The 17,885-nt window shown below is 35.4% G+C and overlaps 3 protein-coding genes and 1 long non-coding RNA gene across 7 annotated transcripts in view; 2 read left to right on the top strand and 2 right to left on the bottom strand.

Annotated features, from left to right (window-relative positions):
• Positions 1-17,885, bottom strand: part of Ubr1 (Ubr1 ubiquitin ligase) — a 74,598-nt gene that overhangs the window by 18,767 nt on the left and 37,946 nt on the right. The window lies entirely within an intron of this gene.
• On the bottom strand, positions 294-2,823 carry LOC145331954 (uncharacterized). Of its 2 annotated transcripts, XR_013883971.1 has the most exons (4): positions 1,785-2,823; positions 1,314-1,380; positions 1,017-1,084; positions 294-588 (listed from the first exon to the last, which is right to left on the bottom strand). It is a non-coding gene; the product is annotated as an uncharacterized LOC145331954 (long non-coding RNA). The 2 variants fall into 2 exon arrangements; XR_013883970.1 differs by having other exon boundaries at positions 1,314-2,823.
• Positions 3,278-4,189, top strand: LOC145331953 (uncharacterized). The gene is made up of 2 exons (XM_080176827.1): positions 3,278-3,788; positions 4,042-4,189. The coding sequence occupies exon 1, from the start codon at positions 3,463-3,465 to the stop codon at positions 3,766-3,768; it is 306 nt and encodes a 101-aa protein (XP_080032953.1). The 5' UTR covers positions 3,278-3,462; the 3' UTR covers positions 3,769-3,788; positions 4,042-4,189.
• On the top strand, positions 6,011-10,559 carry LOC145332373 (uncharacterized). Its single transcript, XM_080177373.1, has 5 exons — positions 6,011-6,020; positions 6,579-6,996; positions 7,487-7,642; positions 8,063-9,570; positions 9,800-10,559. Exons 1-4 carry the CDS (start codon positions 6,011-6,013, stop codon positions 8,652-8,654), a joined length of 1,176 nt encoding a protein of 391 aa, XP_080033499.1. The 3' UTR covers positions 8,655-9,570; positions 9,800-10,559.

Here is a 17,885-nt window from a genome sequence, read left to right on the forward strand (position 1 = left end):
AGGTTATATCAACATGGATGGATTACTACACATCTTAATCGCTGCCGTCCTTCCCCTCTGCTGCCCGCCGCTGCCCAGGCTGCCGAACTGGCAGCTGTTCTTCACGAAGTAAACATGCACGAGGATGAATGTAATGCTGTTTAGATTTTAATAATATCCTGAATGTACTGTTTCAATAATATAAAGTAGTAAAATCTAATTTTAAATAGCTACCTATCTAGTACATTATTTTTATGTATTAACTTTTGTCTAACCAGTTTAATATCTATCTAATAAATTTAATAATAGCTTAATTGTTAATATAATTTAGTATACAGTTTCATAAAGGTAGTTCGATGTGTGTCTGTGTATATTAACTTCATATTTGTTATGCTTGTATACATGGAAACTACCTTTTGGGGCCGAGGTGTTGCCGTAGTTGCGTGTAGGATTATTCCAACTATCTTTTATTACAAATAATTAAACACTTACTTTTAACGGATGAATTTCTGATGGCAACAGCTTCATGTTGGTGCAAGAAATGTTCCACGGTCGAATTGCGGTCAGCTTATAATCAGAGAATAAACCCAGCTGTGTGCGAAGCTAAACCTGAAAAAGAATATTAATTGAAATATAATTTATATATATTTTTAATATCATTTTACATAAAACACATCTTATAATATCTTTCTATTAAGGGTATAAAAATTCGTTACGCTTAAAACAATCATAAACCTTAAAGGGCGAATATAGGTTGGATATAATATGAGCTTATTTCAAAGGTGCTATTATATAGATTATAATAAATAATTTAAAGATAATGACATATCTAATTGTATTAGTCTGTTTACAGCTTATAAAACCTGTCTAACTCAAGATAATATTATGTAATTAGTGTGGTTCCCTAAGAACTCAAACACTCTACCATCACACAAGGCTTCGTAGCAAGGTTGAATTAAAAAGGCTTCGTTAAAGGATAGTCTTAATAACATGGCCTAAAATATCCATGTTCTTATTAAAATTATTTTAACACTTACTTCTATGTAAACCATTCACTAATTGCAGCGCCCATATATTTTCTCACGAATCTGATTCCTGGTTAAGTCTGAAAAACAATATTAATTGAAATATAATTTGTTAATATTTCTATTATTATTTATATATATTAATAGTAGAATACTTTAAATATTAAGAATAGGATAAAAAGTCGTTCTTATATCATATATCAAAAAGGTTTAAAAAATTATAAAACAAACAGTTTATCGAAGCAGCTTAAAACCATGCGTAAGGTCCTAAATTATATTGATTTTTTATTACATTATTTAAACACTTACTTCTATCTCGCCAATCTTTAATTGCAGCGCCCAAATAGTTATTTCTGATGAATCAGTGTTGCTGAACCTGAAAAACAATATTCAATTTAAATATAATTTATTAATATTTCTTTTACATTCATATATATTAAACCCGGATTATTTAATATTAAGAATAGGATAAAAAGTGTTTCTTAGATCAAATCAAAAAGGCTTAAAAAAGGCTTAAAACAATTATCCTATTATATAAATATATTAATATTGTTCTCTTTTACAACGAAGCTTTTTATTTATTTTAATCTATAGCTGAAACTCAAATTAAAAATAGGATGAGGCCTCGACTTTTCTCTTCCTACTTTAAGTGCCCCTAGAGGCTTCTAAGGGGCATAGCCGCTAGTAAAACTTAAACCGTTAATCGAAGGCAGCCTAAAACCGTACGCTCAAGGTCCTATATTATTAATGTTTTTATATTAAAATTATTTAAACACTTACTTTTACGCAAACCACTCTTTGATTGCAGGGTCCATATACTAACAGCCAAGACTGAAGGTGGACACGTACTTTTTTAAACTTCTGACTATCATCTCTTTGATTGCAGGGTCCATATATCAACACTAACAGCCAAGACTGGTAGACAAGTACTTTTTTAAACTTCTGAATATATAGCTCTCTAGGCGTTCTTAACTGACATTCATATAAATCTTGTGACATGGACCATCTCCTGTCAATCATACTTGGATATAACACGTATTTTCTCTAAGAGACTTGAACTATAACACTCATTGTTTACAATAGTTTTCAATCGGTATAGCGGCATTCATGCACATGCTCTGTACAGGTATACAACTTTATATTGAAAAATATTTCTTTTATATCCATTGCAATATATTTTTTTATATTTTATCGATGATATTTCATTTAAGTCATTGCAAAAATATATTACATTCACATTAAAAAAAATTTACATTAATTTAACTTTCGTAACCCTGTTTTCAGATGATAAAATCAACGTGCTGGACAAAGTTGCCAAACTTTAAAAAACACCTTATGTATATAATATCATTTTAATATTTTACCGGTTAATTAATTAAAACTGCATAACTTATATAATTCATGAAATGTTATTATTCGTTGCAATTTTACGATTAAAAATATAACTGTCTTGCAAAGTGTTTTGCCACCTATTCAATCTGTATGTTGGCAACCGTAACTTTCCATCGGCGCAATAATTCAACTGGACTATATGACTACGGTGCATTTTTGTATTTTAGTAATCATTTTTAGTGAAATTACAGTGAATTTTGAAGTTAATATGTATCATTCTGTTTTATAATTCAAATTTTATCATTAATTATTGAAAATTCTTTCTAAAATATTCTTCGTATTCGTTTTTTCTCCCATTTTTGGGACTCTTTTTAGCTTACGTAATATACAGGACTTTTTTAAATGTAAAATTAATAAATATATGTCTTGCACCGTAGTATAAACGGATTGTCGCAAATATAGGAGTACAATTATAAGAATGAAACTACTTTTTTGGCCCAGAGGTGCCGGAGGCACTGGCTAAAAATAACTGTTTTTAATCTTATGCTTTTAGATTTTTATATTCGTAGAAAACCATGCATATAATACGATATGCTAGTTACCTAGTTTTTTGGCGTATGAATGAGAACACCTGTTCCTATCCACCGGATTCGAATGAATACGAGCTATTTTTATTTTGTAATTTTTTATTTCTTAAATATTCTACCTTTTCAGATAGTTCTGAATAACAGGCTATTCAAGTCAATCACCTGGGTACGCGTACATCATAATAACAGGTATGGGTGTATATTAGCTGTATAAGATTTATTTTTTTTCTCCTGCTACAAAATTTGTTTTAAATAAATAGGGGGGGGGGGGGGAAGTTTTGACACATTTGCGTAAACAGGGAGTATAGGCTTTATCTTTGGACTGAGAGTATAGGTTATTAGGGATAAAATCATTCTTATATGATGAATTTTCCCAAGTTTTAATGTTTTTTGGATAGGCCTCCAGGTTCCGGAGCTCCAGGCCTCCCCCCCCCCCCCCTTGTTTAAGGACAAATAAAATACCGGAAAGTTAAAAAACATTAATCACACCCCTCCCAAAAATAAACAAGACAAACAAAATAATCATTCCTCAAATTAGGATGGATCCATACCAATACCACGAGCTGCATGACAGATGGGACGCCCTCATGGTTAGGATGTTGAGACTCTTCTCCAAGTTAAATATTCGAGTTCAAGAAGAATCATGTGGCATTGATGACGCTGCTGAAATAGTAAAACTGTTATACCATCACGGTTGGGTAGAGACACAATTAAAGAAGAATGAACCTATGCCCGAGAATCTCTACGAGAACGAGAGACCCCGCCTGGATGATACCGAGAGATATGTCATTGACCATGAAGCCGACTGTGCACCTTTCCTCACCAACGTCAGCCCTTTTTTCTAAATAAAACCCAGAGTAACAAGGTAAAAACTACGAAATTATTGCAGGGGTGTATATTCTGCTCCGGGGGGGGGGGGGAGGGGAGGGGGAAAAAAGAAATAAGTGGATCAATGATGGAAGTTGCTTCAAATCACCTGCTCTTGTTCATGGCTAGTTGTCTTTTGTAGCAGGGGAAAAAATTGTTTTTAACCAAAAAATGTTTCAGAATTCTTTGAGTTTCTTCATTAAAAAACGCTTTAGTTTTCTCATTTTTAATTCAATGTTCTTTCCTTTCAGGGAAGAGAAAGGAGAAGCTAGGAGAAGCCGAGCTCGCCGCCGGCGATTTCATCCAGCCTCCGGATATCCATGCTGAAAGCGAATTTTAATTGTAATTTGTGGCGTTATCCTCTTAGAAAATTTTGTTTGTATTATTTAACTCCCCATCCCCCCCCCCCAAACTAAATTGCTGGGTTAGGTTAGGCTAGGTTAAGTTATACGGCTAGGTAGAGGCCAGGCGCCGTTTTTCTAGGGGGGGGGGGGGGTATTTCCTAAGAGGATAACATCAATTTGTTCTTTCAGAACATTTACGTTAACCTCTCTTTGATTGCAGCGCCCATATATTTTAGAATTAAGTACCCATGGTGACAGTGATCGAGCCCCACTGGTCGTGCAGATATATAATTTCCTGCATATAAACATTAATAAACATTATTTACCCCTAAAGCCGACGATTACGTATGCACGTGTACAGTTTTTTAAGCTTCTGGCTATAGCTCTCTAGGAGATCTTAATTGATATGTTTTATTTTTTGTTTTTGTTTTTTGATATTTTTGTTATGTTGTTTTATATTATTTATTATTATTTATTTTATAGCAAATTAACAAATTTTCTGGGTTCAACATTGTTGTTATAATAAAACTCCATGCAACTGCAGAATTCTGCAAAAGTCACGACCAGTGGGGCTCGATTATATATGCGTTCGTCGGCTTTTCAGGGAAGGCAGGAAATTTATATAGGTATTATCCAGGTCAGGACTGGAACAAACAAAATTTTATGTATATATTGTATATAGTTATTTTTTTCAAAGTAAAAAAATGTCAGACCAACGCTGGATGACGTATGTATAATTGGATCACAATTTTGATAGGTAAGTTTAATTAATTTTATAGACAATCAAAGAATAAATAAGGGTATTTTCTTATGTTTGTAACTCTAACTCTTTATTTTGTGAGTTCCTTTGACATTTAATTTTGGTTTCAAAAAGTGTCACTCCCCCCCCCCCCTTTTTTGCTTTCTCCTTCTTTCGTTATATGTAAACAAGTAATAACCTTATTATTATAACCAGGGGTGTATATTCTGCACAAGATTTATTTTTTTTCCCCTGCTACAAAATTTTTTATTTTTTTTCCCCCCTAGATTTTTCTGAAAAAGTAGGGGGGGAAATAGAAAAATATTTAAAGAACTCTATATTTCATTTATTTTATCCCTCCTACCACACATTTTTTTAGTTTTTTTAACCAAGGAGGGGGGCAAAATGGAAAAAATGTTTTCAGTTTTCTTAATTTTTACATTTTTTTTTCCTCCAACCACTTATTTTTTATTCCCCCCCCCCCCCCTGAGCAGGGGATCCCATGCAGAATATACATCCCTGATTATAACATATACTTCTTATTTCAGGAGTTACCTATACACCCCTGTTAGACGTTATTGAAATGGGAGACAATTTGATTGGTACACTCTCTAAAGCTCTACTGAAGCGTATAAGAAGTGGAGATAAGAGGAAAAATGTACAGGTGACTTTTTACAACTAATTATTTCTACATATTTAAGATGAGACCTTACTTTTCATTACTGTACTTAAAGTATAATCTATGCTCGACTTTAATTTCTATTTTTCACTTGCAGTCAGCGCACTATAAACATGCTTGCTCTTACACCAGTATAGTCATATGTACTGTAATCAATTGACACGTGTAGCTTGCCCAAATAACGATCCATAACAAGTCCCCTATATTATTTTAAATAAGTAATTCACTAATTATGTAATCTTTTTCCAGTTGCAGCATAAACTGAGGTCCATAAGAAAACTCTTCTGTAATGCAACGAGAGCCAGAAGTAAATACTGGCGCAAGAAACATCAACAAAGTGAAGACAGTCAGCCATTACTAGAAGAAGAACAGCAGGAGGATTTGATGGATGTGGAATATGAGAACGAAACTGCATCGTCAAAAGGTAACCTACAATATCTGTAATATAAAGTAGAACGATGTCGGTCTGTCTGTTTGTTGTTTGTTTGTCCAAATTCCCACAAACATTGTCTCCCAATTTTTGTTTTTTATTTTCCTTTCAATCTAAATTTCAAACAATTGGTTTGATCAAACGTTAGTTAAGTTTGTCTCAAGATATCCTTGTTCCAGGGGTGTATATTCTACATGGGATCCCTTAACCTAACCCACCTTCACCCACTCTCTACATTTATCTACTTTTTCTGGAATTTTTAATTTTTTAACTTTCTAATTTGACTAGTTTTTCTTTACGGCATTATCCTTATACTAAAGTAACAGGATGTCTGTGTGTCTGTTCAAAAGGATCTTGCTAACCGCTGAACCGATTGGGTTCTCCTTTACAGGGTACCTTCACATAGGTCCCGGGAAGGTTTATAACTATAAAACACCATGTTTAACATCGTATTTTTTTAGGTAAAGTTTGTACAGGCTGCAATACCAACTTCACAAAGGAAACCGAAAGTATATGTTATCAATGCTACGCAAACCAAGTTTTGGAGCGATTAAATAACAATCCTGAAGAAACAAACTACATTAATATTGTTGTAGACAATATTAACAACAATAATACCAACGATAATAATGATGCAGACAATGACAGCATTCAAGATGCCGAGGACTGGGACCACGTCGAATTGTTTGATATACCTGAAGATTATTTTGACCCAGATGATGACAATGACCCTGATGACGAACCTGATGGCGAACCTGATGGCGATCATGACGGGGATCGCTTCAAACATCTTACAGAACTTGAGAAAGAAATTGTTAATGATTTCAGAAGCGTTTGTGTTCTAGACAACCCCATCTCTCACAACAAAGTTAGAATCATCCTGGCGATTCTGAAACGCTCGTGTATTTTCAAATTTCCGTCATATAATACATTATTCAAACCCAAATACAAAGTTGAAATCAAAGAAAACAAATATAATCCTACAAATGCTCCTGGTTCACTGATTGAGTGCAGGTATGTTTATATACGATTTAGAAAGCGTAGCATTTCTATAATCATTACCAGAATTTCCGTACGTCCATTCTAAACATGTCGATTTTTCTCCTTTTTTAACAACAAACTTTCAAGTGTTCTAATTATCAGTTTGATCATTCTTTGGTATATTGCTTCCTGCGACAACTTGAGAACAATATTATAAGCGAAGCCACTCTATAATTAATTCCTTAAAATTTAAGTATGTGCATAAACCTTATCCTTCTTGAAGTATTTTTTTTTAACAAATTTACTTTCATTCAATTTTGGTTCGACTTTAATATTTTTAAATTCAGTTCAGATACTTCACAATTGTTAATGTCCGTTTGTCGTACCGTTACAGTGCTTTGGTTTTTATGGATGTTGTCATCCTTGTTCCATTACTTTTCATCGTAATATTATTTGGAGCCCGATGGTGCAAAATTTCTTTGAATTGTGCAAGTTTTAGTTAAAAATATATTTCTTTTTCCAGATTCCCTACCTATGAGATCCTCCAAGACGCCATCACAGACTTTAAACGGTTGAATGGACAACAGGCCGTTGATGATCATATAACTTTTGACATCTCGGGCGACGGAGTGAAAGCAGCTCAGGGATCTCATATCTCCTATTATACTGTCTGGATTAGGTAAGTAATTAATATATTGTGGATTTGAAAGGGTTGGGTTGGGATAAAGTTCTTTTCATATACAGCATGACCCTCGAAAAAATATTTTTTAGGATTGGCAGCCTATATTTCAAAGGATATCAAAATATTTGTTTTACATCAATTGACAGCCCAGATTTTTAAAGCCAAAGTTTAGGAAACCATTCAATAAACAAATAAGAAAGAAAACTAAGTTTACAATTGATACTTTTTTCTATTGCATACATATATAAAAATCTGTCTTACTGTATACCAGGACTTAATTAATACCATAAGTAAACCTAGTTTTTACCACTTTTACGGTAAAATTTTACCAGCCTTTACGTTTTATAAATCAGTGACTACAATTTTAAGTCTAAGGTATTAAATGCTATTATTATTAATTCTTCTTTATTATTTCAGGTTATTCTTCAACAAGGATTTCAGTGTTATATTGCCAGTCAGCATATTTGAGAAGACGAGGAGGCGTCCCTACAGTTACAACTTTCTGGATAATGTTACCCGATTCATCAACAAACTAATTCAAGAAGGATTACCTGGACATACCTTTCAATGTAGAACCATCATCCACGATGCCGTTGCCAGAGCCGATGTATTCGGCATTCTTGGCCATGGATCAAAAAATGGATGCCCACACTGTGACCTTCCAGGGATGGCTTTTTCACAGACTTATCTCCGTCAAAAGAACTTGGTATTGTTTGAATCAATGAATGTATTTTACCCCAGTGACAGTCAAAATATGGGTACGCCGAGGTCTGACGAGAAATTCCGCAAGTTAGAGGAAAATAATCAGAACATGAAAACCAGTTTTTCTGACCTTGACCCGAGCTTGGATTTAATACAAGATACCCCCAGTGATCCGATGCACGCGTTGCACCTGGGCTATGAAAAGAAAGTGATGACGTACCTGAAGAAAGGACGTAATAGTTATCCAGAATTGGAAGAAGAAGACTTAGTTCAAATGGAGAGAATTACAGGGATGTACTGCATTTGACTAAAGAAATGACGCGTAAAATAGGTGTTTTCTTCGCGCATTTCTCGGCACTGCGATAAAATTCTGCATTTTTAGATTTATGTCTATTACACATTATTTGTACGCCTTGTTATGCCGCTTAAAAGAGTGTTAGTTTGAAAAGTTTAAAGAACTTAAATTTTGAAAATTTTCTCCTTATCACCCATATTTTACCATGAACTGCAGTAACTCCAATTATAGATGAAATCAACGATAAATTGAAGCTTGTTGGCGATTTTGATCGCGTTCCCCGTACGTCCATCATGCGCCTGACAGAGAAGAAGCTAGCCCTCAATTTGAAAAGTTCTGAATTCAAAGTACTGGGCTTCTACCATATGATATTTTATGCAGAGGTAGGTTTTTACCATATTATAATCTTTTTAGAATTTAAAGCTTATTTCAGTTTCATTATATTGTATAGCAATAACATTCTTTTTAAATTTGCGCACGTGTGCTATATTATATATATATTTCTATTGAGGAGGGTGGACTTCCAATAAGTATATAGGGCGAAGCCCCTAGAGGCTAGGGGCGAAAGAGCTAGTTTTACCTTAAATTATTACAATGTTTTTTTTTTCCAGTTGGCAAATCTTAAAGATGAACAACGTCTGATATGCAAGTTTTTATTCCACATATTGCGCAGTCTCGAAGAGCATATAACAACTGAACGTGTGGCTGAGCTCAAGACCATGATAATGGTCCTGAACTCAAAATTGGCGGAGATGTACGGCGAATCGTGCTTGAGTTACAATACTCACATGCTTTACCATATGCCGGAACATGTCCGCCGATTTGGACCATCCATGGCGTTCAGTTGTTATGCTTTCGAAAGTGCCAATCATGTGATATCAACTTACATCCGAGGATATAATTTTGGCCTTAAAGAGGTTTCAAACAGGTAATACTATTTTTTTTTAGTTGAGTTCCTTTGACTTTTAGTTTTGGTTTCAAGAAGTGTCACTTCTCCCCCCCCCCCCCCCACTCTTTACAAATTTTAATGTAATTTTTAAAAATGTAACATAACTTTCTTTCCGTGTATTGCTGATCAAACACTTAAGCTATAACGATTTCACCAGCAACATACCTTTCCGTTTAACAGCCATTAATGACATAAATGACATATTTAGATTGTTGATATTTCACACAGTGAAACCGTACATAAATGAAAAGCTGGCTGTCAGGGGAAAAAGGAATGCCAACAAACGAAAGTTCGAAAGTAATCAATTCTATACAGACTGCCAAGACCTCTACTTTGTCCCAGACTGCCGTCGTGATAAAACAGTATGGTTGGTCCATAAAGTGAGGACATTTTTTCCGGCATACACCTTTCCTGAAGATTCCAGAATAATAGGTAGGGGTGTATATTTTGCACATGATTAATTGTTGTATAGAAATATTTCATGAACTATACATTTCATCTAATTCCTTTTTAACCTACCACAATTTATTTGTAATTCTCTTATCATGCCAGGAGGAGAGTGTGGTAAAGGGGGGAGGGGGGGTCTAGGAAATATGAATTAAGTTTTATGGTTTTAAACACTGAAAATATACACCCCTGGTATTAGGAGTAGGCAAGACTGACGATCCCGAAGACTATAGCCATCCTCCAACACAACTAGCCTCCAACCTACTGAAGTACAGAGTAGCACATATCTCCGTACACCTGTTGCATCAAGATGTCTCCATCGTAATTCCTATCGGAATTTAATTTTGTACATTGAAAGCAGAGAAAGGGGGGGGGGGGGGAAATGACACTTTTTGAAACCAAAACTAAAAGTTCCATATTGTACCCTTATAAAACAACTGCCATGCAAAATGACAGATCTGTAACTGTTTCTTTAGTTCAGTTCCTTTGACTTTTAGTTTTGGTTTCAAAAAGTGTCACTTCCCCCCCCCCCCCCCTTTTGTTATAATATGTATGTAAAATGTTGTAAAATTCAACTGAAGGCCCTTCCCTCTTTATTTGGAATTTATGTGAAATGTACTTTAAAATATTTTTTTCATTAAAATTATTTTTTATAGCTAATTTTAAAAAAGGCATGTCAACTTTATTTAGCAAAACCCAACCTTTTTGGCCATCGATGGGTATGAAGTTAAAGTGTTATAAGTCTAGTCTGTAATTTGAAAGAGTACATGTTTGCAATTTAATTTAATTTTACATAAAATTTTAATTTCTGTCTACACATTTCAGATTTAAAACTATGCAAATTGCCCATGCCAACGACCTGGATACAACAGCGTAATTTCGACTGGCAATTGACCAAGCTAGATCCCAAAATGACGAGGACTGGAAAGAGTGCTAGTTCTGTAAAGGTAAAAATTATATTTAAGGCCTAATTTACTATTGTACAAATTGCTGCTACCCTTCGCTCTTAAAACTTATAAATTCGCATGTTACCGGATCGAAAGGAAAACCTTATCGGTTCATGCTTAACAGACCACAAAAGATTATTGACCAAGTATAATTATTTATTAATTTTCCACAGTGTGTTTAACATTTGATATTAGTAATTAAAATTCTAGGGGCGTAGCCACTGCTATCTAATATCTTATTATGCATTGTAAATACAACAATTATTTCTTGCTTTAGAACAACAAGCCTACTGGAGGTGGCAAACCTAATGGAAGTGCCAGAGGTGGAAGTGCCAAAGCTGCAAGTGCCAAACCTGGAAGCAACAAATCTACTGGAGGTGGCAAAGGTACAACAGCAAAGGTAGGATTTTAAGTTTTATTGTTATCGGTTTTTGGTTTGTTGGTGTTTTGTTGTTAAACTAAACTTACTAACATGATGTCTGTTTGTGGGTTTGTACCAACAAATCTCGTTAACCGTTGAACAAATTGGGTCCCTCTAACCATATAACTTAACCTAGCCTAACCTAACACAGTCATTTTGTCGGGAGAGGGGGGGGGGTAGGGTAAAGTTTTAAAAAATAGAAGAAAAAAATTAGGATAATGCCGGTGTTGTTTAAAACTATAATCCTCGGTAAGTAATGCTTTACAATAATTATCTATATTATTTTTAGAACACAACTAGAACCACAACATCTCCAATAAGGCCAATAAATATTACCCCACCTCCATCTCCACGGGCACGGCACCCCTCCGCGAATCAACGGACCGCGAGAGTTGTAGTTCCTCCTGCAACATCATCACGACCCCAGTCCCAGTCATCACGACCCCAGGGATCATCTGGCCCTTCTGGTGAGATGGAAGAAAGCGAGGTATTATTTTTATTTCATTTTGTCATCCAGAGGATACAAATTACAATTATTTAGGATATATATCGACTTAGCCTGGAAAAAATAACTTGTAAGATTTGACTAAATTTTTGGTAAACATTGACCAATAAAAATTTACCTTGTAAATTTTTACAAACAAGTTGGTCAAATTTTACCAAGTTGATTTTTTGGTCAAAGTCCAAAAATCTGGACTTAGCCTAAAAATTTACCTTGTCAATTTTTACCAAAAAGTTGGTCAAATTTTACCAAGTTTTTTTGTTTGTCAAAGTCCAAAAATGATGGAAGATGCTTAGGATCACTTGCTCTTGTTTGTGGATAGTCTTCTTTTCTACCACGTAGTTTTTAAAATACCAAGACTTGAAAATATGTGGTTTAATATGTTTAATTTTAAGGATTTGTTCACCGGGGCCGTTATGAACCAAATTCAGAACCAATTTCAGCAGCTACGTACTTTCTTGACCTCACAAATGAAAAATCAAATAGAGCCCATTAATGCGTCCATCAGAAACTTGGTAAACAAAACGTCCACAAACCATGAATTAGTGAAGAATGAAATCAAAGACCTGCAAGACAGTGTATCAAGAGATATGGCTGAAAATACTGTAACCCTGACAACAGAAATGAAGAAAACCGGAAAAATAGTGGAAACCTTGGTGACTGATCTAAGAAGACTGACCAATGTGGATGAGCTTGATGAGGAGGAGGCGAATAAAGGGCCTAGTGAGAATCAGGATGTTGTCGTGGACTGTATTTTCTCACCAGAATTTTACAAAGAAAGAATAAAGAACCATGACCCCTTGGAAAAAGATGGTTATATGCGAAGAGAAGAAATTGTCTTTTTCATCCAAAATTTCGAAGACTCACTGAAAGTGGATAAAGGCTGGCAAACCTTACTGAAAGTATGCCAAGACATCATAACCTTCCTATATGTCGTGTTCGAGCAGTTCACCTTTGACGCCCGCATCACCGCTGCCTTTTGGACTGCTCCGGAACTTATTGATGACGAAACTGGTAAGTAAATATTATTTTGTAAATTTGACATGATGAGAAAACGTTTAAAACAGGGAGAAGGGAGGTGGGGGCAAGGGAAATAAACCGAATAAAAGGGGCATTCCTATTCTTGCTAGCAGGTGACCATGTACAATAATCTTTTTATATATATATTTTATTTGTGAAAATAAATCTTGTGCAGAATATACACCCCTGGTACAATAATAAACATGTACCTATGCATAGTTAATTGAAAATTTCATTATTATTTCAGTGGAACGTTTCTTGGATCATTGTAAGTTAGTGCTTAAAGAGACGTACCTACATGAAGCTATCCCACCAAATTTGTGGAGAACAGGAACCTATGTGTCTTCAAGCGACCTTTTTCTAGTGAGGAACCACATACAAGCTTGTAGGTAATTCAATTATTTATCGCATCTATTCCGCGTCTATTAAATGTGAAAGTGGTAGTTTCACAAAATGCATTTCAATGTTCTTTAGTTAAAAAAGTAGTTTCACGAAATGTTAACTGCATATTGTATTCTTGTTAAATTGTTAAACTACATTTCTATGGCATATGTTTCAAAGAATTTCAATTTTGTACCATGTATTTTTTTATGTGGCAAGACTTTTAGTTCATCTTTTCTTGATATATGTTATATGTTATATATTGAGACTGTTTTGATATAAACCCTTTTTTTATCTAGGTTCAAGCGCAATTTCGAACACACTTTTAAAAAGGACGCGACTGGTTTTTGTGAAAATATGAAGAGGGCCGAAGATTATATGATTGCTAATGAGGATCCTGTCTGCTGGAGGTTATTTCGAGGGCTGGTAACGCGAAAACAAGAACGCGCATTGTCAACCCCCCTCTACAAGTTCGAACAGGTTTTTGAAATCAAGCCAAGCAAGGAGACAAGCAATAAGAAAGGCAAGAAAGACAAGAAAGACAAGAAAGACAAGAAGGAAAAGCCACAGAAACGATCAGCCTTACAGATGTGTGAATTGTATCTGGCCCCTGCAGAGATACAAAGAATTAAGCGGCGTATTAAACCGAAGACAATCACAACTTCAACACCAGGTGTTACAGCCGAAGACAAGAAATTTTACTACATGTTAGGTGCCCACTCAATGGGTTGCTTACCCCACGAAGTTCAAGGAAAGAACCAGATTTACTTGAAAAGAAACAATGACAGGTCGAGTACTACATTTCAGATCAAAAATTATGCAGACATTGGGAATGCAAAGAAATCCAAGCAATTTTTCAAGACAGTCCATAGTGATAAGAAGGTTATACAAAGAGCTGTAATGTATTATTCGTACGCCACAAACAATTTGAAACCAGAAATGAGTGAAGAACAGACAAAGATTCACAATGCCAGTGAGAAAGCAACAAAAATTTCCAGAAATAGAAAGATCGGAAGAATGAACACCACTGCTGATGAATCCACTGCTGATGATTCCACTGCTGATGATTCCACTGCTGATGATTCCACTGCTGATGAATCCACTGATGGTGAAGAAAATGATGGTGAAGGCAATCATGGTGGAGGCAATGCTGTTGAAGACAGTGATGCTGAAGGCAATGCTGTTGAAGAAAATGGTATGGAAAACATTGCTGATGAAGAAAGCAACAATGGTGAGGAGCTTGTAATTGATGACGGAGGCGACGACGTTGAAATGAATTCAAATGATGATCAGATTGGGAATGAGTTACGCATACCACCCGCGGAGAATCCAGCAGTAACTCCAGAACCAGTAAAGCAACCAGTAAAGCCACGTAGGTTATATGAAGATCCAATTGTCAACAGCCAGTCCAATAATAAACCCAAAGTAAATGTATTTGAAAACATCACAAGCTCCAAAAGGAAGAAGCATGGAAAAGGAAAGGGCTCGAAAAAGTCGAAGAAGATAATTATTTGTGAAACAGACGATGAGGGCCAAAATGTGGGAAATCTTGATGATACAGTGCCAATGCAAGATGATGAACAACCACCAAACTTTCCACCACTGCAAAGACAGAAAGAATTTTATGGACGAAATAATTCAATCACAGGTACATATTTGTTGAACATTAATTATTATTTATAAGTTTTATCTTTCCTCGTATTGTGTATATACTGCACAAGATTTTTTTTCCTCTGCTACTAATTTTTTTTAAATTTTGCTTCCCCCCCCCCCCTAGTTTTTTTTCACCAAGTAGGGGGAAAATTGAAAAATATTTAAAGAACTCTATGATTTATTTATTCTATCCCTCCTACAACACATTTCCTTTTAAAATTTTTTTTCCACCAAGTAGGGGGGGTGGGGGGGTGGAAAAAATGTTTTCAGTACTTGCTTTTTGTTTGGAAACGTATAAAATTAATGTATAAATTAATTATTTACAGGCAACAGTAACGAGAGACAGGTGACTGGAAAGGCAACAAGTGTCGTGGAGGAAAGCAGCAGTGATGAGAATGATGAGGATGCCGAAGGTATTGTTATTTATAGTTTGAAAAACGTAGGAACTGTATCACCTAAATTTAAGTTTATTAATATTTTAGTTGAGAAGTAGTCTTAGATAAAAACCCTGTGGATTAATTTTGTTTTAAGGGAAACTTCGTACAGGCCCTGACAGGGTTTTAGGCTAAAATTTGTATGGGCGCAGCCGCTATCTATAATACTAAGTAGCTTAATGTCTGTCCGGCCGTCAGAAGCTTAAGATCTCAGTAACCACTGAATCGATCGAGGTTACGGTAAAATTTTACCACCTTTTAAATCGTATAGGCTGGTAAAATTTTACCATAAAAGTGGTAAAAACTAGGTTTTTTATGGTATTAATTGTGTCCTGGAGATCGGATTCTACTCTTCTGTGTATTGGTCCTGCGGTGATTTTAAGCTATTTCCTTGGAGGGGGGGGGGGGGGGGGTTGGGTAACATTTATACTATTTGAAATAATGACTATAATAATTATTTAGATGATGTGCCGATCATTCCAAAGAAGAACCGGGAGCGAAGGCAAACCGCATTGGAAGCCGAAGCAAAAACCAAGAGAAGTTTACAGCTGGACTCAAATGAACCATCATTCGAGGTGGATAACGAAGATGACGGAAACGAGAGTGACGAAATTTTGGAGGTTGAGGACATTGAGGGCAAGAATGACGGCAATGCAAGTAAGGAAATTCGGATACATCCATGTGGAATAATATTACCCAAACTTGCCATTATAATTGAAAACCACACGGGTCATTATGAGGTTGTTGCAGTAGGCTCAAATGTTTCTATACACAACCAAAGGGAAATTTTAGAACTCATCAACATTGACGGTAAGTTACAGGTCTTAATGTAATAAATGGGGGGGGGGGGGGGGGGGGTGGGCGAAAGTGACACTTTTTGAAACCAAAACTAAAACCAGCCTAATTTTTTTGGGGCTTTTATTGGCGGTTCTCGGCGTTGGCGACGCCGTTTCTTCACAGTTCCATATTGTACCCCTATAAAGCAACTGCCAATGCAAAATTCCCCCTTTTATCTTTGATTGGCATATAAATATAGGGTAAAAAATATTGCTTGTTTTCATTTGAATCTGATTAATAGTAACTAATGTTCATATAGGTATGGAAATAATATTGAAGCTACAATTATGTACATTTGCTTTAACATTTTTTATTTCTTTGTAGGAGAAAAAGCAAAGTGGAAAAAAGATGAAGAAGAAGGTGAATTAATTTCTGACATCAAAGAAGAAGCACCAGAAAGTGATGATACAGATCAAGGTCATCAATCAGACCCAGACACTGGAACTGGCAGTAGTAGTAGTAGTGAAGAAGAAGAAGATGAACGCAGGCCAAAAGCAAAAGTGGCCCAAAAGCCAAAGCCTACCAAAGAAGTTGCTAAACGTCCCAGAAAACAAACAACATTTCCATCTGGGAATCAAATTGATGCGGTGTTGTACAGAAACCAGAGCAGAGCAAGCACGAGCAGAGCACAAAATGAAAGCCGGGGATATGCTGAAAGTTGCGCAGGCACATCAAATCCTGATGAAGACGTAAACCCAGAACCAGGTTGTAGTTATAGTCAACTCAGTCCAGAGCCAGGTTGTAGTAATAGTCAACTCAGTGAGCAACCTAACCAAATTAAGATGCAGCAAATGTTGAACAGAACAAATACACATTTGCCCGATTTCGGCCAGCGTGGTGAGACTCGGACAAGAAGAGATGCCAACAAACGAGTAAAGGCCAACATGAAGAAGCAAAGATTGTGGGAACAGGGAATCAGGCCTGAAGATGAAGAGTTAGAGAAGAAGAAAAGATCAAGCTCCAGACCACCACAGAGAGCAAGTTCTCAACAATGTTCTCAGAACATAAACAATTACAGTATCTTTGGCAGCTACATTACAGCTGATTCGGGAAAGGGGTGTATATTCTGCACAAGAAATATTGTTTGTCCACGGCTAAAAATTTTTAAAATTTACAAATGTTTTCAGTTTTCTTAATTATTACCTTTTTTTCTTACCTCCATCTATTTATATTTAATGAAATATAATATACATCCCTGTGCAGACTTGGAAAAAATATTACACATCCGAACCATGTAGAATATACATCCCTGGCAGAATGGAGACAAGTATTATTCGTCGGAACTTTCGTCTGAAAACGAAGTACAAGACGAAGAACAAGACGAAGAACAAGACGAAGACCTGATAGCTCCCAGTCAATCCCAATAATTCCAGGACTTTACGTATATATATATTTATATGTAATTTTTTTTTATTTCATAAGTTTCATCTTCAACTTTTTTTTATAATATCTAGAAAGGAGTAGTTTCCCAAAATGCATTTGAAGTTAATTTAGTGAACCGTATATTTGAACCTGTTTAAATGTGTTTAAACTCTATTTATATGGCATAAATTTGAAGAAAGTTAAATTTTCTACCACGTACTTTTACCATCATAACAAAGAAAAATATGCAATTCACAAAATAAAGTTCAAATGCATTTTGTGAAACTACC

The sequence above is a fragment of the Acartia tonsa genome, chromosome 11 (genome assembly GCF_053477335.1).
Source record: "Acartia tonsa isolate MP-2025a chromosome 11, ASM5347733v1, whole genome shotgun sequence".
Taxonomy (NCBI): Eukaryota; Metazoa; Arthropoda; class Copepoda; order Calanoida; family Acartiidae; genus Acartia; species Acartia tonsa.